At 38.4% G+C, this 27062-nt stretch overlaps 1 protein-coding gene across 1 annotated transcript in view; it reads left to right on the top strand.

Moving 5' to 3' along the window:
• LOC149818628 (ARM repeat superfamily protein) overlaps positions 1–26123 on the top strand; it is an 83258-nt gene extending 57135 nt beyond the window's left edge. The window contains exons 23-31 of the mRNA XM_089984484.1: positions 3624–3813; positions 8073–8187; positions 23495–23607; positions 23684–23761; positions 24028–24093; positions 24778–24909; positions 25003–25056; positions 25143–25223; positions 25723–26123. Coding sequence (XP_089840610.1) covers positions 3624–3813; positions 8073–8187; positions 23495–23607; positions 23684–23761; positions 24028–24093; positions 24778–24909; positions 25003–25056; positions 25143–25223; positions 25723–25773 — 880 coding nt within the window. The 3' untranslated portion in view covers positions 25774–26123. The remainder of the gene's footprint in view (positions 1–3623; positions 3814–8072; positions 8188–23494; positions 23608–23683; positions 23762–24027; positions 24094–24777; positions 24910–25002; positions 25057–25142; positions 25224–25722) is intronic.
• Positions 26124–27062: the final 939 nt, after the last annotated feature.

The raw sequence follows: 27062 nt of genomic DNA, 5'->3' as shown, positions 1-27062 counted from the left end.
ATTAGTAATGCTGACTTAAAACAATATATATATATATATAGAGAGAGAGAGAGAGTGATGGGTAGGTGTTGAACCCATGCTTAATCGCGTTAATTGTCCATAGTGTGCTTGATGGACGGTTTGCGGAAAAAAATGCTAAAAAGACATGTTTTGATGCAAAAATGAGCAAAAAAGACCCTTTAGCGGTGCTTTTGAAGTCGCTAAAGGTCAAAAGGATGCATGCGACATTACAAATTTGTAATGTCGGGAGCGTCCCTTTTACCTTTAGCATCGATTTTGAGCGCTGCTAAAGGTCCCAAAGGAACTTGAAAAGCGCCGCTAAAGGGTATTTTTACTCATTTTTGTGCCAAAATACAATTTTTTTTGTTTTTGGACACTAACCGTCTATCAACGCACATGATGAACAATCAATGCGATTATGTAGGTGCTCAAGCACCTATTCATCAAGCAGCTACGCATTTCACTATATATATTTACCCTCCCCGCACCCTTTTTTTTATAGTGCCGCACTGCACCCGCACTTATGTGACATAGCTGACAGGTTTAAAAAAGATTTTGTTGATTCAAGAAATAAACACATGTCAATTAAGATGAACAACTGATTTCTTTGAGGAGACCTACTAGGGTGAGACATCATATTGAAAGATGGGTGAGCTACGAGAATTTTAGCACAAACTTTTATCTTTTTAACCCAAATTGATAAACAGGAGCCTAAAACATTCCATCAAGATGTGAAATCCAAGAGATGGTTTGTGGCTATGAATGACTAAATGAAGGCCTTGCATGTGTGTCATACCTATGGAGTTGTCAAGACACCACTTGACAAGAATGTGGTTGGATCAAAATGAGTTTATAAGATAAAATATAAACCTGATGGCAGCATTGAGAGAGATAAAGCAAGGTTGGCCGTGAAGAGGTTCACACAAGGATATGGCTAGGATTATGAAGAAAAATTTAACCCAGTAGTGAAGATGGGGACAATACATATTGTATCGTCTTTGGCATTTGATCATGGGTGGAGATTAAGCCAATTAAATGTCAAGAATGTGTTCTTGCATGGAGATTTGAATGTGAAAATATATATGGAACAATCACCGGTTTATAGTGAGAATGATCCAAGGACTCGTGTGCAGACTAAGGAGAGCTATTTATGACTTGAAACAAGCATCACATTCTTGGTTTAGAAGCTTCTCTTTAGAAATTCAAAGCTATGGCTTTTATCGCTCTCCATTAGATTATTCATTGTTTATCTATAAATGGATGACTTTATTACTTTGCTTCTCATCTATGTTGATGACATAGTTATCAGTTGGAATCTCGATTAGCATATTAATGAAGTGAAAGGATTATTGAGCAGAAAGTTCAAAATGAAAAATCTTGGTGTGCTAAGATATTTTCTTGGAGTTGAGGTAGATATGAAACATGTCAAACTTATGTTGACACAACATAAGTATAAGGTTGATCTGCTAATGAATGACTGCAAACCTGTGTTAACTCCTTGTCTCATACATCAAGGGCTTAGTTGCAAGTGATGGAGAAATATGAGAATCCAACTCAGTTCATAAGTATAGTTGGTATGTTGCAATATCTCACTTTCTCTCGGCTGGATATTGTTTTTTATGTTAATAAAGTGTCATAGTTTATGCATGAGCTTAGGACCACACATATTAAAGCTTTAAAAAGGATTTTGAGATATTTAAAAGGGACTATAGAAGATGCTTTGGTTTACAAAAAAGGGTCAAATGGAGAAGATGTCTTGATTATCATGGCTTATTCGGATGTGAATTGGGCAGGAGACCCAAATGAGAGAAGATCAATATCAAGGTACTGTATTTTCCTTTGATTGGGGGGGGGGGGGGGCTTTGGTTTCTTGGAGGAGCAGGAAGCATAAAGCAGTAGGCAATTGAAGCTCTGAAGTCGAGTACTGATCTGTGGCTGTCGTAAAAGTGGAAATAACATTGATCAGGCACCTCCTGCATGACTTAGGTGAAGTTATTCCTAAATCAGTGTTGCTTTTTGACAATCAGGGTGTGATCAAGATATCTCTCAATCCTATCCATCATGGAAAGACAAAGCACATAGAGATAGATCAACACTTTATCAAGAGAAAAATTGAAGATCAGAAATTAGAGGCAAAATTCGTTTTGACGGAAAATCAGATTGCTGATCTATTTACAAAAAGGCTGACGAGACAGAGATTCTGGTTTTTGAGTTGTCCACGGTGAAGTACCATGTACAACTTGAGTGAGGCTATTGGAACGAGTTATGTTCTGGATCTTGGATATCGAGTTCATGTTTTGTTGGGTCCAGTGTATATTTATGCTTGTATATTTTTTTCTTTATTACCTCTTACTGTTATATCTTTGTTTTGTTTTTTATCAGGGGTATTCCTGTCATGTAAAGTACTCGTTGTTATAATATAAAAGTGAAAAGAATAGTTCATGACCCACATTGGGAATCGTGAAACTTCAGACCCTATTTTCTGTGCCTTCTCTTCTCTTCTTTGCAGCGAGTTCTGGTAAGATCCCAAGTTTATCAGCTCCTGGGAACTATAGTGCCAGATTGTTAAAGTATGCTGAAAAAATCAGTAATTAATTATGAGTTATTATTTTGTTCATCATCACTATATTATTTATGTATAAAATGGTATTTTATTTTTTATGGTACAGAAAGTAGAAACAAATTGTTTAATGAAAGGATTGTTCTAGGGAAAATGATGGTTCTTATGTCAGAAAGTATAGGTTTTATGATTTCTGTGGCTTTATATGATAGTAAACACGTTGTCCCCTCTGTCATGAAAATATAGCTATATGATGATGGGATTTTCATAAGGTTGATGTTAGCATATAGTGTCTTCTCTCTCTCACACATACACATGCACATATGAGAATTATTCTAGAAAAAATCTCCTATATCATGAAAATGTAGCTATATGATGAGATTTTCATAAGTGTAATGTTAGCATATATTGATATACACCAACATCAGTCTTTCTCTCTCTCTCTCTCACTAATGAACTCACTGTACATGACCTTCTCCTAGCGGTTTTTATCTCAAAGGTCTTTTATTGTACGAATTATTGCATATTGGGCTTATGATCAAAGCTGTTGGTCTTAATTATATTATCTTGCAATTCTTATTTATTAGAACTTCTTGCCCAGCTGTTAATGCTGCTATTCTGTGACTTTTCCAATCCTTCTTTGTGCTAACCTTTGCTTGTACAGGTCAAATATGATAGCTGGATGGTTAGGCTGCATTATCATAACTGAGAAGGGGTCTTGGGTCTGAATCTCATGGGGGTTATCCTCAGCTTGCCTATTGATAAAAGGCACTTTTGCTTGTATTAACTAGTGTGCTTTCAACATTAAAAACCTTTTTGTAATGTGTTATCCAGTTATTCAACATTTATCACTAAGTTGCATTGTTGGCATTTATGTTTTAAACAACATTTGTCCAGTTATACAACATTTATCAATAACAATTTCACCTGTGGGGCTTCTAATTTTGTGAGTTTTTTAATTTGTTTTGATGTTTTATGGTTGACATGGAGTTATGATACTTATATGGTGGTTCAATATGGTTGGTTCTTTTGTGGTTCTAAATCGTGAGGAATCTGCATGCAGGCTCCTTGATCCAGATTTGGACAGCTCTGCATCACTTTTTGTTGGAGGTTACATACTGCAGCTTATTTTACATTTGCCTTCAGAAATGCATCAACATTTACAGAGTCTCATTGCTGCTCTTGTTAAGCGCATGGAATCTTCTCAAATATCAGGGTTGAAGAATTCCATTTTGCTTGTGCTTGCAAGGCTGGTAAATATTTTTCAGCAGTCAATATTTGTTCATGCAAATCATGTTTTGCTTTCCTCTATCTAACGTGGGTAGGAGATAAGGGCCAGGTACCCATGTTGACCTACATGTGTATGGGTATGGGTGGGTCAGACCAAGCTCAGGCTTGATAACTAGATCGGACCTCTAGGTTTTGAGAGAGAGAGAGAGAGAGAGCTTGGTGGTGCTGTCATTGGAGAAAAAAGGGGATGGGGGAACACTAGTAGTGCCCCCTTCCCCCTTCTCTCTTTTGTTTTAGCTATTTTTTTTACTATTTGCAAAATGCTCCTCATTTGTCAGCTATCTAACTTTTGATAATTGCAAATAGCTGCCTGGTTTTATAATTTAAATTTCAAACTGCTTGATCTTAGAATCATTTAATTGACAACCAAAGTGACTAAAACACCCCATGGTCACAAATATCGGTATCGACTATATTTCGGTGAGGCTATTTCTTGTGATATTATAGGTTTGATGATAATTCTTGGAAAATTCTCAAGAAAATCTCAGGGCTTAAAAAAAGTAAAAAAGAAGAAGAATTTATCATGTTTAGATAATAAAATACATATATAATAAAGGAAATAAGTAAAAAATGCAAAATAAATAAGAAGACACATTTAAGATGTAAAAAATAACTAAAAACAGTAACAATAATTGATAATATCATGATATTATCAAATTGGTGATATTTTCAAAATATCACGATATTTTACCTATAATATTGTTATGTGAAAATACTGCTATAATATCGCGATATTTTGAAAATATCTCCAATATCTGACTGAAACACACTCATTTGTTGATTTGTTTAACAAAAAAAACCATAAGATGATGTAATATGAGTTGTTTTGGAAAAAAGGCATATAAATATACATATGTATATGTAAATAGCCATACTGCCATACACACACTTTCCAAAATTCCCATGTCATAGACTTCATAATCATACCGATACTTATATAACATAGCCTTTCCTTAAGTGACTTTAATGTTTAGGAACTGTTATCATTGGGGTGAGGCAAAAGCCTTTTCAAGATAGAGAGGACAAGTTGTTTGTGAATTTTATGGCGAGCTAGGCATCAGTGGTTGTTTAAATATCCTTTGGGCTTGTATAAGTTACTGCATCTACATGTCTTAAAATAGCTTATTTCTTTACCTAGTTATTAATATTCCTCTGTCATTCCATGGAAACAACTTTTGATGGTTAGGAGCAGGAGCAAAGCGCATAGGACTGAGAAATGGAAACCAAGACAATAAATACAAATGCATGCACACGTGTATGTGTTTACTGTTGAGGTCAAAGGCATGGCTGTTGATTGTTTAATAGGGTTTAGTTACAGAGCCTTGATGAGTTCTAGGAAGAATTTTTTTTTAATTCAATAAATGATTAAAAATGAAATTTAACTAGAAGGTATTGATAACCATTATTTAATATCTCCCTCATACATCATTTGCCTATTCTTATGACACTTAATAATTTCTTTATTTCCTCGGCAAAAGAAGTATGTTTTTCAACTTGAAAAACCTAACCAACACAAATAACAACATGAAGGATATGGATAAAATAAATAATATTGCTAATAGCATTGATAAAGCAAAAAATGGAAGAGAATAAAACTATCACTAGGAAATGATAAAAGAACAAACACATAAAAGCATTTCATACTAGTAAGAAAAAAAATGGCAAGAAAAGCATTGTCAGATCCATGATGATTTAAGAAGTGATAGTTTTTGGGATCTTCAATAGAAAACCCTGGCACATACAAGTGTGAAGAGGAGAGGAGAATAGAGAGAATAGGGGCTTCAATGAGGCTGTGTGATTCCCAATGTGGGTCATGGCCTCTCTTTAATCCTTTTGTATTAGTTGTGCACATAGTCACTGATATAGGCAATATTTTGAAAATATAGCGATAATATCACTATAAATTCATAAAACGATATTAAAGGCAAAATATCACAATATTTTGAAAATGTCAGAAATTTATATGTTTCACGATAATATCACGATAACATCACGTTATTATCGATTACTTCTTACATTTTTACTTGTTTTCTATATCTTAAGTATATTTTTTGTCTTTTTTATAATTTTTTCTTATTTCTTTAATTTCATCTGTATTTTATTCTCTAAACATGTTATTTTCTTACTTATTTCTTCTATTTTTATATTTTTTTAAACATTTTAAGCCCCAAGTTTTCCCCGAGATTTATCAACTAAACCCATATTATGATGAGAAATTTGCTTGCCGAGATATAGCCAAGACTGATATTTGTGCCTATGGTTGTGCATGGAAGAATTATGTAAATACCCTCATTAAATAATAAGGGTGTAAAAAGGACAAAAGTGACCCTTTATGTTACATGACTAATAAAAATACAAAATGATAATGGAAATACAACACAAACATCTATTCTATATCATCAAGTTGTACATGGGGCATCGCATCACCATACCTTAGGGAACTACTAGTGCTTTCCAAACAATCGAGGGAATCCATATTTCCTTCCAAATGCACTTTCCTTGAATCCCAGTACTTATATTTCCCCAACTCCCTTCAAATCCAACCAAATGCCTCCTCCCAAACACAGACTTATTGTGTTTCTAATTAACAAGTTGATTAATAAGGTGGAAGACAAACGAGGCTGAGAATCCATTGAAAACAAATTAAATCAGAACTAAGATGAGAAAACTAGATCAAAGACCTTTTGATATAAGATCTGATATCCAAAATTCAAATTGAAATGGTTTGGATTGAATCAAAGGCTTTTTAGTATAAGATCCGATATCTGTTATCTAAATTCAAAATGTTTTGGAATAGATCAAAGACCTTTAGGTGTAAGATCTCATATCCAAGATCCAAAAAATACAAAACCAATTGGGTCGGATCAGATCAAAGACCTTTTGGTGTAAGATTCAACATCTGATATCAAATAATTTTAAAATTAAAACCAAATGGATTAGATCATGTCAGAATAAAGACATTTTGGTGTAAGATTCGATACCTGAGGTTTGATAGATCCAAACACACCTCACACCCACAATTTAAAAAGTTCCCATGTTGTGGCTCTATCTACTTTACCTATATAACATATTCAAATACCTAGTATGGATCTAGGATTCTAGATATATAGTGGTTTGTCATAATGGAAAAGATATGGTTCATTGGGTTTATGCTCATCCAATTTGGCTGAATAGTTGGTCACAAATGTATACTTTGTTGGATTTGGATATAAGATCTGGTTTGATATGCATATTACTCATATCTAAAAATTTCCTACAATGGGGCAAAATAGATAAACAAGATATCTGAAAATTTGTGGGTACTTTATCACCTAGGAAATAGTTGACCAACATTTCTCCAGGAGAGAAATGGGAAACTTTGATAGGATTTAACAGGATTCTCATTTGTGAAAAATTTTCACTCATTTTTCCAGGAAAAAATTGTTCACATTTGCAAACCCTATCAAAAGCTTTCTCACCTAAGGCTTGTTAGTGAAATTTTTTTCTCATGTATTTAGTTTACATATGAGTTAAATCATTATGGTAGAAACTTTTTTTTATATAACTACCGTTTCTCTTATGTTTTATGTTTATCAAAGTGAGAAACCATGAAATGAATGGGTTCCACTAACAGTAGTTTTTGTCATTGTTTTTTTTTTGGGTCAAATTTGCATTAATGACCCAATTTGTTTCAGTATAAAAGGTGAGAAATGAGCTATTTTTATATGAAAACGTGCATTTTTTAATGCACTGAAACAAACGGATGAAAATGTGGGTTCTAATCAATGGGAATCCAACCCCTTGAAGAAGGATCTTCACAGTATTTCTTTTCACTTATGTGAGAAAAGTTGAAAAAGTTAATTATAAAAGAGGTATCTTGTTGTGGGGCCCATTCAATTCATGGTTTTTTCACTTTGTCATACGTGAAATAAAAATAAAGTAGTGGTTTCATATGATTCCTCTCTAATATGAAAATCATCAGAAAGATTTTCCATTTCTCCATCCGTGAAATAATGAAGCCTTTACTTTTCAACCTTTTTCACATAGGTAAAGGTAAGTGGTTTGAAAAAAAAAGTCATGAGGAGAGGTGACCATTTTTTGTGTAAAGGCACAATTTACAAGAAATTGAATTTTTAATGGTGATGCCCTATATCTTCTCGCATTTGTTTTGTTGCACTTCATGGTCTCTATATACTTGTTATTCTTGTCTACAATGTCAATTTGTTGACCCCTTGTTGTCCAGGTCCATCTATGTGCACCGCATGTGGGGCAATTCATTGGTCTGTTGTGTACAATACCAGCAAAAGGCTACGACAGCTCTCTTTCTTATGTAATGTCAGAATGGACTAAACAGCAAGGTAGTTTTGTTTTGGTTTTAAATTTTATTGGTTGGGAACTTGCATCCATTGTTCACTAGGCTAGATCCTTGTCTTGAAATGTTTTCACAAATCAACCTAGCTGGTTTTTCGTTTGATAGAAAACATATACTTCAACCTGAAGCCTGTACTTTTTGTGGATTAATGTAATACGTACAAAACATGAATTAACTATAAGTTTTTTGATATTCAGCATATTTGGTGTTATTATTCTATAATCTTTGAATGTACCTACCTGGTTTTCTTCTTTTCGGACTTGCACAACTTGGATTTGTTAAAACTGCTTGGGTTGGCAGTTCTATCGTGAATACCGAGAAGGAGGAGTGGAGAAGAGAGGAGAGAGGAGAGGGGATTTCCTTGGAATCGGCAGCCACTTCTTTTCTGTGTGTTGCACTAAAACATCATTAGTATAAAATAGGTTTACAATAGTATTTTACAATGGCAAGATTGCACCTGGTTAGTAATGTATAATACGTTATAATGTAGCAACCACGTGAACCTATTCTATATGGATATGGATCCAGTACTGGATCCATATCCGATCTATATTCTAATAGCCTCCCTCAAGTTGTGCATGGGATTGAACCATGTTCAACTTGTTCTTCAGATACCAAAAGTGGTTACTTGTGAGACCTTTTGTGAACATATCAGCAACTTGGTCTTCTGAAGGCACATAGACCGGTTCAATCTCTTTGTCTGCTATCTTTTGTCTGATGAAATGTTGGTCAATCTCAATATGTTTGGTCCGACCGTGATGAACAAGATTGAAAGCAATTTGTACAGCACTTCTATTATCACACATGAGGGTTGAACTTGAGATACTCTCTCTCATTTCTGTAAGGAGATGCCTAACCCAGGTTACTTCTGCTGTGGTAGCTGCCATAGATCTATATTCTGCCTCCATGCTAGACCTTGCCACAACTTTCTGTTTTCTGCTACTCCATGAGATAAGATTGCTTCCAATGAAAACACAGTATCCTGAAACCGACCTTCTTTCATCTGGGTCTCCCGCCCAGTCTGCATCTGTATAAGCCAATATGTCATGTTTCGGTGTTGCCCATGAAGATTGAGCATATTTGAGTCCATCACCCACCGTGCCTTTTAGATATCGGAGAATACGCTTGACGGCATCCATATGACCAGTCTTTGGTTCATGCATAAACTGAGATACTTGATTTACAGAATATACAATATCTGGTCTAGTAAAAGTAAGGTACTGTAACATGCCCACTAAACTGCGATACTTGGTTGCATCAGGATACAACTCGCCATCACAAATGCTGAGTTTTTGATTGACAACACTGGGTGTAGGCACAAGTTTGCAATCTGTCATTCCTGCTTTGGCCAAAAGATCAAGAGTGTATTTGTGTTGAGTTAATGACATTTCTCCATCCTGTCTGTCCACCTCTACACTAAGAAAATACCTTAGCTTTCCAAGATCTTTCATCTTAAATCGCATACTCAGCAAAACTTTAATTTGTTGAATGTGCTCTGGAGCATTACCAGTGACCACTATATCAACATATATAAGTAAGAAAACTACAGTGGTTCCATCCCTGTATATGAATACAGAATGGTCTAGTTGGGAACGAATAAAACCGTGGTTCTGAATCTCTGAGGAGAAGCTTTCAAACCATGACTGAGAGGCTTGCTTTAAACCATACAATGCTCTGGTTAATTTACATACATATGCTTTTGGGTCTCCCTCTGCATAACCTTGAGGTTGCTCCATATAGACCTCTTCTTTTAAGTCCCCATGAAGAAATGCATTTTTGACATCAAGCTGACTAAGGCTCCATCCATGCTCAATGGCCAGACCGAGGATAATGCGAATGGTTCCCATTTTCACTACTGGACTGAACGTCTCATCGTAATCTTCACCATATTCTTGGGTGAAACCTTTGGCAACAAGACGTGCCTTGTATCGTTCAATGCTCCCATCCGGTTTATATTTAATCTTATACACCCATTTTGAGCCAACAACATTTTTAGCTGGGGGACGACCAACTATCTCCCATGTTCGACACTCATGAAGTGCCTCTATTTTCTCATTCATCGCCTCAATCCATTTGTCAGATTGAACAGCTTGACAAAATCCAAGTGGTTCTTCATGTTTTTCAACCTTGGATAGGAAAATCTGAAAATCCATAAAGAAGTTATCGTAACTTACCCATTTTTCAATTGGATGCCTTATCCTGCTTGATTTTCTTGGTGCCTCCACATTATTGGGGAATGTCATGTGTTCTCCAACAGGTGCATCTGTTTGCGCTCTGGGTCTTCTGGTGTAGACATTCCCTTTGTATCTCTGACATTCTGTTTCCGACACCTTATCTGAAACCGTCTCATTATGTATGTTTTCAGGAGCCAAAGTGATACATTCAGCAACATGTGAGATAAGTTCAGCACTGAGCCATGGATTATACCAATTATCAGCCATATCACCATGTTCACGATCATAGTTAGGCTTTATTTTCTGGAAAGCTATTTTCATCAAAGACAACATTTCTCGAAATTCTGATCTTTTTATTGATAGGGTCATAACACCTGTACCCCTTGTGTTCATCTGCATAACCTACAAATTGGCATATAGAGGCTTTGTCCTGAAATTTGTTTCTCATGGATTTGTCAAGTACATAACATGTGCATCCAAAAACTTGTAACTCATCATAATTAGGCTGTATACCAAAGAGAACATAATAGGGAGACTGATTTTTAAGGATAGGCATAGGAAGACGATTTATCACATGAGTGGCAGTATGAAAAGCTTATGTCCAAAGGTTGATGGGCAAATTACAACCATGCATCATACTCATTGCACTCTCCACAATATGTCTGTGTTTACGTTCAGCAATTCCATTTTATTGTGGAGTATACGGGCAAGAAACTCTACGATGTATCCCATTATCTTAGAGGAAATCTAAAAACTCTTTGAAGGAATACTCACCACCTCCATCACATTGGAGAATTTGAATATTTTGGGAGAATTGATTTTTAACATGGGCATGAAAGTGACGAAAAATAAGAAAAACCTCTTATTTGTGTTTCATGAAGAATATCCAAGTAAAACGAGAGAAACTGTCAATAAAAGATACATAATATTTACTTCCAGAAGAAGAAGGATTGGGAGCTGGACCCCAAACATCAGAACATATTATCTCAAAAGGAATAGAAGATCTTTTATTTATTTGATGAAAAGGAAGTACATGACTCTTGCAAACTTGACAGCTGGAACACATTTTATTCTTTAATGAAAATGAAACAGACTCTGAAAGAAAACCATTGGACACTAACTTTTCAATAAAGACTTGACTACAATGACCAAGACGAGAATGCCAGAGATCTGACTTATTACATTTGGATAAACTTAGGACGTTTTCAGAGACATGATCAGACTTGGGCTTCAAGACACTGGAGGTTGGATCTTCATTGAAGACATACATGTTTCCACGTCGCTCTCCTTTAGCAAACATCTCCTTCGTTTGAAGATCCTTGACAAAGACAGAAGTAGGAGTAAATTCCACAGATGAATTGGTAGAGTCAACAAGTTTAGATACAGAGACAATGTTTTTCTTTATATTTGGTGCATGAACGACATCAGACAAAGGAATAAGGACATTACCTATGTTTGAAATAGGGTGGTGAGTCCCATCTCCAGTTACAATATTAGATTTTTCAGAATAGGGAACCAAAGTAGAGAATTTACCTGCATTGCCAGTAACATGAGTCGCTGCCCCGGAGTCAACATACCATATTCCATCATCATTTTGTTTCAAGTTCAAGTTGGCCATCACAGATAAGAGAAGATCCTTAGCATCATCACTGACCCGAAAGGTACCTGCAGTTCCTTGTGTAGCAATATTTCTATTATTTTGCGCTCTTTTTCGATTCTGCGGGTTGAACCAACAGTTGGCTTTGATGTGACCCCGTTTATTACACTGATAGCATGTGAGAACATTCCTTGAAAAACTGGCTGTGGAATTTGGTGTGGGTAGTAATCCGCGTCCACCCTGGATGGCAGTTCCCCTGCCTCTGCCACGTCCTCCTCGTGCTCGATCAACTATCATCCCTGTGGCAAGAACCTCATGCGTAGATGATTGTCCAGTTGAAGTATCAGACATGCTCTTCAGAGTCATTTCGTATTGAAGCAGTTTGGCGCGTAATTCCTCAAAACTGAGTAATGTAGGTAAGCACAATAAGGAGGTCACAAGGACATGATATTCTGATCCCAAGGCATTCAATGTTTGTTGCACATTTTCTTTATCTGATACTGGATATCCAACCATGGCTAACTGGTCCGTAATGCGTTTAACTTGATTTAAGAATTCAATAATGCTCATTGCCCCCTTTCTTAACATCTGAAATTCGCGTCAGCACTTTAGCCTCTGATATCTGAGAATATGTCTGAGCTAAAACCTCCCACAAAACTTTGGATGTGCAATCATCAGGAATGGAAATCAATATCTCTTGAGATAATGTGGAAGTGATATATGCAACAAGAGCCTGATCGCGTTTCATCCAAGAAACAAATGCAGGATTGCGAATAGTATTCGGCAATCCTCCATCTTCTTTGTTTTCGGTTATGATAAATTCTGAAGGTATAGGAGTAGATCCATCCAAGTGGCCTGAAAGGTCTTGACTACGAATAAAAGGAGCAATTTGCCTTTTCCAAGTCAGGTAGTTGTTGGTAGTCAATTTTTCTGAAACTAGCTGTCCACGGAAGTTGGAAGAAAGACCCGAATTGCCTGAAGTATCCATTGGTAGCTGGCTGACAACGAGAAGATACGGCTTGCCTGAAGTATTAGTGACTGAAACTGAAATGAAAACACTAGTGACTGAAGCAACAAAACGACAGAGCAATTCAAGATAAAAGGTTAAGTAGAAGAGAATAAAGCAGTCTTGACAAAACAGTTTTCAGACCAGCAGTAATGTGATGTTTAGAATTGATGGAGAAGAAAAACAGAAAATAACGACAGCGTGGGAAAGAAATAGTTGGCGTGATATGGGAATGAAGCTGAAAAGAATCTCAACGAAGGAAAATAGAAGAAACAATTGATAGAAAAGAAGTATTTCAGTAGTAGAAGGAAGAGAACAAAAGACTCGCTGAAAAGGGAGAAAGAAATGAATCAGGCGTGACCTGTTTCAAACTCGGCTGAAGGGGATGAAGGGCAGAAGACTCGGCTGAAGAGGTGACCTGTTTGAAACTCGACTGAAGAGGAGGAACTCGGCTGTTTGAAACTCGGTTGTTCTGAAGAGGAGGAACTTGGCTGTTCTGAAACTCAGCTGATCTAAAGAGGAGGAAGAGGAGACTCAGCTCGTCTGTGAACTCGACTGAAGGTTAGGCACGGTAGGTCGTGAAGTAGGCCTTTTCACGATCGCTGATGAGGGAAAAGACTCGGTTGAAGGCTTGGCAGATCCTTTCACGATCCCTGACGAATGCACTTTTACGCCTAGATTAATCGCTGCTCTGATACCATGTTAAAACTGCTTGGGTTGGCAGTTCTATCGTGAATACCGAGAAGGAGGAGTGGAGAAGAGAGGAGAGGGGATTTCCTTGGAATCGGCAGCCACTTCTTTTCTGTGTGCTGCACTAAAACATCATTAGTATAAAATAGGTTTACAATAATATTTTACAATGGCAAGATTGCCCCTGGTTAGTAATATATAATACATTATAATGTAGCAACCACGTGATCCTATTCTATATGGATATGGATCCAGTACTGGATCCATATCTGATCTATATTCTAATAGGATTTACATCTTAGTTTGTGGGTCCTAAGAGTAGTTATTTATATTTGGCAGATAGTGGTGTTATTAGCCGGCCTTCTGTATTTTACTGACTGTCATTCATCTGAGGTTTGATACTGCTTAGTATCATGTTCTCGGGGTGAGGGTGGTCAGAGATCGCCTCACACCCCAATCTATGCAAACTGGTGTACTTAGGTCCTCAAAGGCCTGGGTCAAGCTTAGTCCGTGCATGGGACCACCGTGTTTGCTTTGGCTTGTAGACGATGTCCGGAGTTGCTTTGTGCATGCACCGGGGAGGTTACTAACTGTAGTGCTGTACTATCTAATAAACCTCATTGATATTCAACAACCTATTAGTGCTTCTCTCTCAAAAGAATCTATTAGTGCTTCATAGATTGGACTTACAGATGTCATCTCTACAATTTATTGAGTAAAAAAAAGTTTTAGATTATGATGTTTTGATATTTAAACTTTTTTTTAATAACAATTAAAAATCAATGACCCACCATGCACCAATGTTCTGCCATACAAAAATATCGGAATTGATGTCAAAATTACTTATTCCAAATCGTGTTTCCTAGTTAGGAAGCTGTGATCACACATCCATAAGGTTGCATACAACATGCACACATACATGCGTACCTACATCTGTTAGGCCTGATGTCTCACAGGGGCAGAATCGTCATTCTGTGTTACAGGGATATGTGTGTAATTAAGTGTCCTTTCATTGGATTTTATGTAAGATGTCTGTATGGCATATCTTGTAATTTGTTTTATTGTTTTGTCCCTTATTGTATTCATTGTTTTGTCCCTTGTTGTATTCAGCCCTATTAGGGCAACACTATACGATATTATTAGGTGTCGCCCCTCACCTAAGGAAATAATCAAGGGCCAACTGTTTCTACTCTCTCTCTCTCCTTTCTCTCTTCCCTCTTCTTCCTTTGACGTGTTTGGGCTGGACTTTCAACATCCATTTATACTTTCTGAAATATTAAGAGCATATTCCTACTCTCTCTCCTTTCTCTTCCCTCTTCTTCCTTTGACGTTTTTTGGGCTGGACTTTCATGGTATCAGAGCCACAAATCTGTGTTGTTTGTTGATTTTCATTGTTGGTATAAGGTAAAACCTCCCTTCCATCTTCATGCCTTTTCTTATCTAATTTACCTCTTCTTCTCTCTTGTTTCTTGGTTGTTTTCTTTGCCTCCCAATATATTTCTTCTCAAAATATTTTTCTTTCTTTCCAAGATCCCTTTCTTCTTGCATTGTTTTCTCCCATCTCGATTTGTGTGCCCTTCTTCATTTGCATGAAGCCTTTCTTTATTGGATATCTTGCCTTATTATTGGATTTTTATTTCTGGATCTGATTTCTATCAGTTTTATTATATCATAGATCTGAACATCGACAAATCTATGTTTTTTGAATTTCTATTAGTGATCATGTTTCTTGTTCTTGGTATTTATTATCTTGATTATCGTCAGTAGTTGTGTGGATGAAACTTTATTGGTGCGTGGATAGTGGAGAAGCAAATCATGTCACCTGGGTACGGGTGTAGGTACACTACTATACCGAGGGTATGATACGGCAATTTAAGAAAAAGGGTATGGGGACACAACTATATATATATATATATATATATATATAGAGAGAGAGAGAGAGAGAGAGAGCGAGAAAGAGTTTTGGTCTAGATCAAGTGTGGATCTAGATGCAGACCCAAACTCCCCTTCTCTCTCTTATTAACCCACCCCACCGCCTCTCTCCCTCTCCCTCTCCCTCTATTCATAATCCCCACCCCATTGAAAAAGTAGTGTTTTGTATATTACTTGTCATACCGAATGTACCATGTATTCTGGGTCTCGACATTATACCGGGTCTGGATATTATACCAGATCCAAACCCATATTATATATCAAAACATTATAAATACATGTTCTAGGTCACGATTTCATATGAAATCGTGACAGCCGCAATCCCTCTTCTCTTCTTTTCTCTTTCTCACAAAACAGATTCTAGTGAAGAATCTCACATGGTATCAGAGCCGAGATCCACCTAGGGTTTGAAGCGGCTTCCAAAAGGTGCGACCTGACCGTTTCAATCAAGAGAGCTTTGAGGTTCCTTATTTCTTCCATCTCTTCTTTTCGTAAGTCTTATTTTTTTTCTGTTTGGAGGAATCACATCTCACGTGAATCTCTAAAACTATCTTATTTCTTATTCTTGTCTAGAAGTATCTCGTTTCACGTGAATCCCTAAAATCGACCCATCTTCTTCTTCGTCTGGAATATTCAGATCTGGTCGTGCTTCTGCACTAGATTTGAAATACTCCACCTCTACGCATTCTCATTTTTTTACTTGAACCGAAATATTCAGATCTGAGCGTGAAGTTGCATCATATCTGAAATATTAAGTTTCTTTTTTTTTTACTATCCAGACTTTATATTTGACATCAAATTTCAATCTGAGTCTAATCTATCAAGCGTCTACACTCTACAGTCTATTTCTTCTTGTTGTCGCATCTGATATTCATGTAGCATTCTATTCAACGTGTGTTGTCTGAAAACACAATCAGTTTCAAATTTTGTTCGTGTGTTGTTTAGAACTTCTTATTGCATCAATCACAAACCTTATAAATATAACAAGAGAAAGGAAAATTTTAGATATGGTTTTTCTTTTGAATCTTAAAGTTTCTGATCGCTAGTTTCTTGAAGGTCGCCCAGCTTCAAAAAAAAAAGGGGGGGCGACCAGCAAACTTCTCTGGCAGTAGACTGGGCACTTCGTGAATATTTTTGTTAAAATTTCTTATTTCTTTTCCATCATGGATTCCCATTCTTCTCAATCGAGTTTTCCTTCGAGTTTCCTCAATCAGCTTGTTTCCGAACAGTTAACCACCTCAAACTTCTTGATTTGGAAGAGACAAATCATTCCTTTTATAAGGAGCCAAGGTCTCTTAGGTCATCTGGATGAATTTGTTATCATAGAAGAGAAAGTTGATAAAGGGGCAACTTCAATTGTGTATGTTAAAAATGCAAAATATCTCAACTAGGAAAGGAAAGACCAATCAGTAGTTGCGTACATTACCTCTACATTGTCTCAAGAGGTTCTTGTTGCAATCCCTAACAATTTTACTCCCATGCAACTTTGGGAGAGATTGGTTCAGACGTATTCACAAGTTTCACGGGCGATGACGGTTTTTCTAAAGAGGGAATTTCAGCTGCTGAGAAAAGACTCCATGACCATCATGGAATATCTAAACAAGATGAAGACTATCACAGACCAACTTGCAGTTATAGGATGCGCAGTGATATGGTGCAACAAACTTTGAGTGGATTGGGATCCGATTATAATATGATCGTCACTTCACTACTGTGCTTGCCTGCTCTTCCTACTTTTGATGAGTTGTGGGCTAAATTAATTCAGTATGAAATGACTCTGAAAGGCTTTTTTGAAGAAAACCATTCTCATACAAATTCTCAAAAAGTTTTTGCCACAGGAGTGACTTATGGTCGAGGACGGGGGCAAGGGGGACAAGGGCGAAATGGACACGGAGGACGTGGATTGCTTCCCATTCTAAATATGTCGACCCATGCTCAGGGACAAAGATCTATCCTCACTTGCTTTCTTTGTAACAAAAGGGGCATATCAAGGCGAATTGTTGGCACAATCCTGAAAATAAAGGAAAGCCTTCACAGACAGAACCAAAAAGGAAGTCCAGCAGTATCAAAGACAGTGGAGAGATTAGAGATTTGTTGATATCCGCCTTGTCAGAATTGAATTTAAAGCAGAATGACCAAGGAACTTGGTTTGTTGACTCAAGGGCAGCAACTCACGTGACTGGTGATGCAGGTAAACTTCTTAAACCTATTCCTTATTTTGGTAAAAGTAAGATTGTCACTAGAGATGGATCCTACCATCCTGTTTCTCACGTTGGAAAATCTGTCATTCCCATATCACATTCTACCCTTGAACTTTTTGATGTCCTTCATGCTCCTAATATAAAGAAAAATATTGCCTCTGTTTCTAAACTTGTTGATGATAATCATACTTCAGTCGAATTCACTCCCTTCTCTGTGCAGGTCAAGGACCTTCGCATTAGGGAAACGTTCGCTGAAGGAAAGAGACAAGGTAATATGTATGTCTTTCAAGAAGCTCCATGTCATTCTGTCCGCTCTACTCATCTGAATTTAAAGTCTTCATTAGAGTCGTGTTCTTTCCTTTCAGCAAATGTTTTTAGTATTTTTGAATGTAATAAGCCTTTCCTATGACACAGTCGGTTAGGACATTGTGGGAGTCATTTTATTGAGAAACTTGTTTCTAATAATCTCATTCCAAAAGAAAGTCTCAATGTGGATGAGAAGTCAAAAGTGTTTCAGTTGTCTTTTGTGCAAAAGTCATGTATTGTCTTTTCACTTCGTTAATAAGAAAGTTTCAAAGCCTTTTGAGATAATATGTTCTGATGTATGGGGGCCTTCCCCAGTTGCCTCTTGATCTGGAAGCAGATACTACTTAATTTTTGTTGATAGTACTCTCGATACACATGGATATATTTCATAAAAAATAAGTCGGAAGTTTTTCTTTTGTTTCAAAACTTTCTTTCCTTAGTAAAAAATCAATTCTCTAAGTCCATCCAATTTTTCCAATGTGATGGAGGAGGGGAGTTCTCATCTAGTGACTTTATTTCTTTTCTTCAAAATAATGGGATAGGAAGAAAGGTGTCCTGTCCACACACACCTCAAGAAAATGAGATTGCTGAGCGAAAACACAGGCATATCATTGAAAGTGCAATAAGTATGCTCTATGATAGTAATCTTCCCATCAATCTGTGGATAAAAGTTTTTCATTCTGCCGTACATGTGATAAATAGATTGGCTATGGTTGTTTTGGAAAATAAGTCTCCTTATTACTGTCTTTTTGGGGTTCATCCTAGTTATCATGATATATGTGTCTTCGGATGTGTTTGTTATGTGCACATTGATCGGTCTCTGAAAAACAAGTTTCAGGACAAGGCTCAGAAGTGTAGATTTGTGGGATATACAAATGACTACAAAGGATATAGGTGTTATGATCCCGCTAACAGACGTATCAGAATCTCAAGAAATGTTGTCTTTGATGAACAAAATTTTGATCACAAAGCTGGCATAGCGGATATGTCCTCTACCACAACTGAAGTTTATTATCCGTAGTTGAACTCAGAACTTTTTGCTAGTCCCAATGAAGTCTGTTCTCCAGATTGCGTGCAGCATGAAGAAGAAATGTTTGAGATTGTTGGTGCATCGAGATCACAGAATGGGGAAGAAGTACCATCATCGATGCCGGGCAAATATAAGGGCATTTCCTATACTAGACGAAGAACGACTGTGTCAGACCTTTTAAATCACGTCCCAGTAGCTGCACCTACTTCCTCCCATATTCTTGAGGTCAGAAGATCCAATCGCATGCGACATCCTATTGATAGGTGGGTCAGTTATAACAACTCCTTTGATTTCCAGCTCTTTTTAACTGCCCTCAATAAGGAAGATGAACCTATTATGTACTATCAGGCAACCACTTCTACCAAATGATGGGTAGAAGCCATGAATGATGAAATGCAAGCCTTGCATGAATATGGAACCTAGGAAATTATTCCCAGACCACCTAAAAAAAATGTTGTCGGATGCAAATGGGTCTACAAAATAAAGTATAAACCAGATGGGACTATTGAACGATACAAGGCAAGACTGGTGGCAAAAGGGTTCACCCAAGAGGCAGGGCAAGACTATGATGAGACCTTTAGCCCAATGGTGAGAATGAGAACGATTCAAATTATTCTTTCCTTGGTTGTTGAACATGGATGGAAGCTGAGTCAACTTGATGTAAAAAATGCATTCTTGCATAGGGATTTGAAGGCGGAAGTTTACATGGAACAACCACCTGGATATCACGAGCAAGATTGTAAAACACATGTATGCAGGCTAAAAAGAGCTATCTATGGCCTAAAACAAGCATCTCGTTCTTGGTTTGACACCTTCTCACTTGAGATTCAAAAGCATGGATTTTCACTCTCTACTGGATCACTCATTATTCATTTGTAGAAGGCAGAATGTGATCACCCTATTACTAATCTATGTGGATGATATTGTTGTCATAGGAAACTCTGAAGATCACATCAAGTGAAAAATCTATTAGGTCAGAGATTCAAAATGAAAGATCTTGGTGTCTTGCGTTATTTTCTTGGGGTAGAAGTCGATAGCCGGGCTGATGGCTTGACTCTCACTCAGCACAAGTATACAATAGACGTTCTCAGCAAGGCAGGTATGAAAGACTGCAAACCTCTAGGAACTCCAAGTGTGCTCCACCAAAAACTTACTCATGATGGAGACCTGTGTGAGGATCCCACTAGGTATCGCAGTCTAATAGGGATGTTACAGTATCTCACATTCACTTGACCTGTAAAGCCCGTTTAAAAAAAAAAGAAAATGTATCGGACACGTGTCGTGGTTGGCCTGCCTTGTCGAGCCCGAATACGAGTTCGACCAGGACCCGGACCCCCAACCCGGCTTCTCGAAGGATCGAGAGCCTGCGTCTTTTAAAGACGCAAGCGGTGAGGCGAGGGGAAAAACCTTCGCCCCTTCTCTCTCCTCTGCTTCGCCTCCCGTCTTCGGCCCCTTGCAGACGCGGGTGATCGGAGCCGTCGATGACCTCCGAGCATCGGTGACCCCTTGGCCCCGTCGCCCTTTTCTCTCTCCTCTTGCTCACCCGTCTCCATCCCCTGTGCTTCAGCCGCTGTCGACCTCCAAGCGTCGGTGACCCCCTGTCCCTGACGCCTTTCCCGACTCTTCGCCGCTGGCAAGCATCACATGTGCCATCCGTGGACCCCCCGTCGGTCACCCGCTGCTTGTCGAAGGCCTCCTGACGATCGGTTCTTTGAGCAACCCCCGACGACCCCATTACGCTCTCCCTCGTGCCTCTTCGGTTTCGCAGAGGAGCCCCCGATGTCGGAGCTCCCTCTGCTCGTCAGAGCATGACGCTGGTGACCCTGAGAGCATCCTCTCCTTTCTTCGTCCCTTTTCTCCCATCGAATGAGGTCCCGCTGTCGCCGCCATCTCCTGAGCTGTCCCTGGACTCTCCCATTGTTGCCGTCTGCCGAGGTAACTCCCTCTCTCGTTGTTTTCTTGTTGGAGACGCCGGCTGGAGGTCGTCGACCTCTTGCCTCCCTTTTCCCTCTTTTTTCGTTTGTTGGCGGTGGACCAGAGCCACCATCGTGGGTAGCTCTGGGTCTACCAGGAGGGTGGTGCCGAGCACCCCTCCTCACTGTCTCCTCTCTTCTTCGTCTTCCTTGACCCTCTTGTTCAAGGGTCAGTGGACCAGAGCCACCATCGTGGTGGCTCTGGGTCTGCCAGGGAGGGAGGTGCTAAGCACCTCCCCTCATTCTTTCCCCCTCTCCTTTTCGGCAGGCGGCAGGGTTGCCGCCTGCGTCGCCTCTTCTCTCGGGCGTAGGGCTTCAGGGGAAGGAGTTGCTCGTGCCCCCTGCCTGCCTCTTGTTTAAGTAAGTCGGTAGGGGCCGAGCCCCTGTCACCTCTCCTCTTGTTTTCGGTAGGTTGGCAAGGGTCAAGCCCTGCCACCTCCCTGAGTTCGGGAACGACGATAGGGGCCGAGCCCTGTCGCCGTCTCTCTCTTTTTCTCGATGGGTGGGCAGGGGTTGAGCCCCTGCCACCTCCCTGTGTTCGGATGGGTCGCCAGGGGCTAGCCTCTGCTGTCTCCTTGCACTCTGGTTGGCGGGGAGTGGTTGAGCCCTCCCTGTTCCCCTCTTCACTCTCTCTGCTTTTGTCGGGCAGACAGGGGCCCGACCCCTGTTTTTGCTCCCTTCCAGCAGGCAGGGGACGGGGCCCTTGCCTTTGTGTTCTTCCTGTCAGGCAGGTAGGGGTGCAGAGCCCCCTTCCTCCACGTGTTTTCGGCAGGGGCCATGATCCTTGCCGCCTGTTTTTCTGGCTGGCAAGCCGGCAAGGGTCAAGCCCCTGTCGTCTTCTACCTTTCTCGGCAGGAGTGAAGCCCCCTTGCCCTTGCCACTCCTTGCCTCTGCACCTTTGAACCCCCCTAGCCTTCTCTGTTGTTTGAGCATGCAGGGAGCAAGGCTCCCTGCCTCTGCCTCCGCCACTGCTTGTTGTCAGTGGTCATCAAGGCCCTGTCAGTGGGGGGGGGGGGGGGGCTTTGTTGTTTCAGCAGACCGAGAACTTAGGGCATCCTGCCTTTGTTGTTCTTATGTAGGGAGTTGAGCTCTCTGATCAGGGTCCGGTACTGTTGCAGGTCTTATCGGACCCGCTTCTCATTTGTATTTTGGCATGTTGACGCTTTTACACTCGCAGGTTGAACGACGGAACCGGCTCGCTCTCTGTAGCTTGAGCTCGTGCTTACCTACGTCGCAGGCGTACAAGGCCCGCAATCCCTCAAGGTAGGGGGATTCTTGCGTAAAAAGACAATGAACGGATAAATGCCAAAATAAGAAAAGATAACTAAAAATGAAAGAGGACAATGATATTTGTATACGTATAAAATATATATATAAGTCTTTTAACTCAAGGACGCGGTTTCGCGATCCTTGTCCTCTTTACTTTCCTTGTACTTTCCTTTTCTATTGTCGTCGCGCTATATGTGCCCAGGCTTTTAATTCATGTCTTTACATTTCATGTCTTTTAATTTAAGGACGCGGTTTCACGATCCTTGTCCTCTTTATCTTTCTGCACTTTATTTTGCGGCTGCCCCGCGCTTTATGCGCCATGGTTTTTTAGTTGTCTTTACTTTGCCGTCGCGCTTTATGTGCCCAGGCTTTTGTTGTGCATTTACTTTCTGTACTTTCTTTTCTGTTGCTCCGCGCTTTATGCGCCAAGGCTTTCCTTTCAGTGATGTAATGGTATGGTGTGGACTCGGTAGACACCGATCCACGATCCAGGATCCAAACAGATCCAATGCACGTGGAAGCTTATACGTAGCATCATTAATTGCTTTCTCAATCTCCTTCCAACATGAGGAATCGAGTTCTCAGAATATGTACTGCTAGGAAACATTTGCATAATCCATGAAGCACTTCCAAAACTGGAAAGGGAATGGAGAATGTTTCCACAGTTTGCAATGCCCTGTTGTTTGGAAGAACCCTTCGACTACTTACAGGTCTGTCTGAGTGCACTTGTCTATCAGAAAATAAAATGTGTAAGAAACACAAAAAAAATGTAGCTTCTGTGTACTTAAAGATACTTCAGATAAGCTTTTCCTTTGTTATGGATTTGTTACTTTTCAGATAGGAAGTGGCATTCTTGTTAGGTTAGTAATTGATATTATTATTATTATTCTTTTTGCACTTTATATTTCCTTCTGAGATTGTTCATTGATATTTTGTTTTCAACTGTTTATGACATAATATATCACCATTAAAAGTATGCCGTGTTGGAAGGGAAACTCCTTATTGGTTTCACAGTGTTCATAGTTGGATATTGTCACCTTCAGCCAGTAATACTTGTCTTGTTTCACTGAATATTTTGACCAAATTTATTAGTTCATATATTTATACGAGTGCAGGAGAAATTCAGGGTAACTACCAGATTAAGGTTACAACTACAGCTTTAGCCCTACTGTTGTCCTCTCAACATGCTGAATTGGCAAAAATATATGTTCAAGGGCACCTGATAAAGGTTGATGAGTTCTTTTTTCAACTGAATTGACTGCAAGGTATTGGAATCACTATGAACTTACAAATTCCAATCTCAGTCCACTGCAGGGATAGTAACTCGCTCGAAAGCAAAGGCAGCTCCTGACCAATGGACACTGGTGCCACTTCCTGTCAAGGTATTTTCAAGGGAAATTTAGATTCAAACTGGATTTGCACAAATTACATTTAGCACTTGCCAAGACTGGGTCGTCTTATCTCTTTGTTGCATTCTGTGAATGAGTTTTTTATCTGTTAGTTCTAGGTGATATTTAATGGTTTTCTTTTTCTTTCACCTCCCTACTGTTTGGGAGTGTTTTTGGAACTGGACTTGCAAACCAGGCATCACTTTGAATGCCAACATGTAGTTTTTTCAACTCACCAGATGTTATTTTTGTGATTACAGATCCTTTCTATCCTAGCAGACATGTTACTTGAACTTCAAGAGCAAATCCTTGATGGGGATGATGAGGTAATTGGGAAGAATCCTTGCAAACAATCAAGTTTTCAAGTAACTTGATACTTCAAATACTCAAGGCACACAATAGCATTCAAATGCTTTACACCAAAAAGAAAAGAAGTGCAATAAATGCACAGTGTTTATAAGCTTAAGGAGACAAAACTCCTTACTGTATTAATCAAAATACAATGGGCTCACACAGCCCTTATTTATAAGGCTTTCCAAGTCTTAAAGAGACGTTGGGCTAATTCCTAAGAGCTCTAATACGTTGGGAATAGCCCAACATCTCTTATTTCAAACTGTACAACAGTCAGCTACTGACTGTGTACAAAAATATTACATAAAAAAGAACAAAAATTAAAAATTAACAATTACAAAAAGAAGAAAAATTAAAAAAAGAAGAATTACAATCATATTAAAAAACATGAATATGCGTAAAATGTAGAAATAACTAAAATACCCCTACAGTTAATACAAGAAAGAAATATATATTTTATATATATAAGTAGATGGATACATGTACATATATATGAAATATATATGTATATGTTTCTTCTTTTATATATATAAAAAATACATTTTCTTATTAATTACATTTTAACATTACAATTTAACAGTAATATGCTAGGGACATCTCTGGTTATTTTGTAGTTCAGAATGGAAATCCAATCCTTTTCCCTATTTTCTTGATTGCAGGATAGTGAGTGGGAAGAACTGCAGCATTCAAATTATGCTGATCATCAAAATCTAATATATTCAACAGCATCACCATCAAGTGTCATGCCTTCAATAGAACATCTTGATGCTATGGAAAAAGTCTTGTATGAGGTCAGACGAGGGAAATAGTTCAGTTCTCTTGTGACTTTCGAGTTAATTGCATGACTAATGGAGATCTTTTTTTGTTCTGATTAATGTTTATAGAGTCAAGAAGATGATTATGAAGATTACCTTACAAAAGGAGACCCCCTCAATGAGGTTTTCACTCGACCTGATTGGTTGCTACATTTGATTCTGTATTGTTTGGAGTCTCTCTTCAACCCTTTGATATTTGTGTATCGTAGATAAATCTTACAACCTATATTGTGGACTGCATCACAAAAATTTCAAGCAGCCATAGGCCCATTTTTTACCATCTTTGCCAGGTATCATCAATTTCTTTTAATCCTTTTGCGTTCTTGAGAAAAATGCATCCTATTGATTGGTGACTTTTGGTAATTAATTATCAAGCATCTGCATAAACATGTTCTTTTGAGCAACTAAATACTAACTTTATAGGCACTGCTTCATACCAAAAGCTTTTACAATATTGTATTAGACTTGGCTATCTTGTCATCTCTTTTTTATGCTTTCCGTTTACTGAATATTCTGAGATGTGAAAAATTTCGGTAACTGTAGATTAATTGAAAGTATTTTTTGACATGATATGCTCATGCTTGATGTAGTTCATGTCATCACATGCATTCTTTTGTACTCCAATTCAATGTGGAATTTCTAAAATAAATATGTACATGTATATATAGCATACTGAAAGGATCAAACAGGCACATAGGTATTCATTTGCTTGCTGTAAAGGCCATTTGTCTTATTTTCTTCTACATCACCTTTTTGAATATTGATTCTTTTTTTCCCCTTTTACTGCAGAGTTTGACAGAGGCACAGAGAAGCATCATACAAACAGCTATAAAGCATTGACTAGCCCGTATAGTCAAGTTTAAATAATACATATTTTTCTCACATCTTCAAGTCAATTTGGTTCATTCATTTTTGTGTTATACGGTTCTCATCTTGTATCATTCTTAGGAAAAAGTATTATGGTTAACAACCATATACAAATTAGAAAGTCTGTCCAGTTACTTTGGGAGCTGTGGCTTTTTCAGCGCAATGAGTGTTTTGGTAAATATATGTGCCATTGTTGTTTGTTATAGCGAGGTAATATTTTTATTAGGAAATGTATTCTTCTTCAAGAGATCTTCAGTTCAGTTACATGTGTAAGATATTGCATTTTTGTGTTGTGGAAATTAAAACATGCTGTAGCATGAGTTCCATGTCTTTCTATTTCCTTTTTGTTCTCTTTGAAACTCTTCCCATGACATACACCTCACCCATGTCTGCACTATATTATGTGATCTGCATGTGTTAATACATTGAACCGAGCTAAGCTGAGTATCTTTTGTTCATGCTCGGCTCACGTGACCTTCACAAGCTGCTCATGGATTGGCTCGGTGAGCTTGGAACATATATTTGACAAGTCGAGTTGAGGATCTAACCCAAACATGATCAGTGTCAGTTTAGGTTTTGATCGAGCTTTCAAATTTTATTAAAAATTAGGTTAAGGGCCAAAAACGTTTGCCTCTGAAGTACATCCACCCCTTTCGTTAATCATTAAAAAGTGCTTGAATTTTACACAACAGCCAGCTCGAATAGACATGTTTGTGATGAATCTAGTTGAACATATAACATTTCAACCTTTTACTTACAAAACATAACTCTAAAATTCACCACAAAATCTAAGTCGTTACATTTTATTTATTGCGCTCTCTCTCAACCTGTGCTTAGGTTGTATAGTTTAAAACGATAAACACTTCCATGATTATCATCTATTGGAAAACAACAAAGAATTGTGTTAGATGAGATAATTATGGTTATGTTTTGAGACTTGAGACAACCTGGTTAAGACTAAAGTACATAGATGGCAACATGCACCGCAAGATTCTGATACACCGCACAATGCAAAGCCACCATACATCCATGCAAAGCAATTTTGCATCACAATGGACCTGTTCAGAAACATAGGCCGTGTTTGATAGCCCTCTTCTAATAATCTGAGGGATCAGATTTTAAATCCTTGGATTTGAGAATAAAAAGGCAGAGTCTGATATGCATTTGTTCAATTGCTTCAAATCTGAATGATGCCCACATCAGATCTCTGGATCTGAGATATGAGGTCATCTAACATGCCGTTGGACAAACTACAGTATGCA

The sequence above is a fragment of the Nuphar pumila genome, chromosome 13 (genome assembly GCF_984573655.1).
Source record: "Nuphar pumila chromosome 13, dmNupPumi1.hap1.1, whole genome shotgun sequence".
Lineage (NCBI taxonomy): Eukaryota > Viridiplantae > Streptophyta > Magnoliopsida > Nymphaeales > Nymphaeaceae > Nuphar > Nuphar pumila.
The sequence above is the reverse complement of the archived record's forward strand: the minus strand, read 5'-3'. Positions and strand labels throughout refer to the sequence as shown.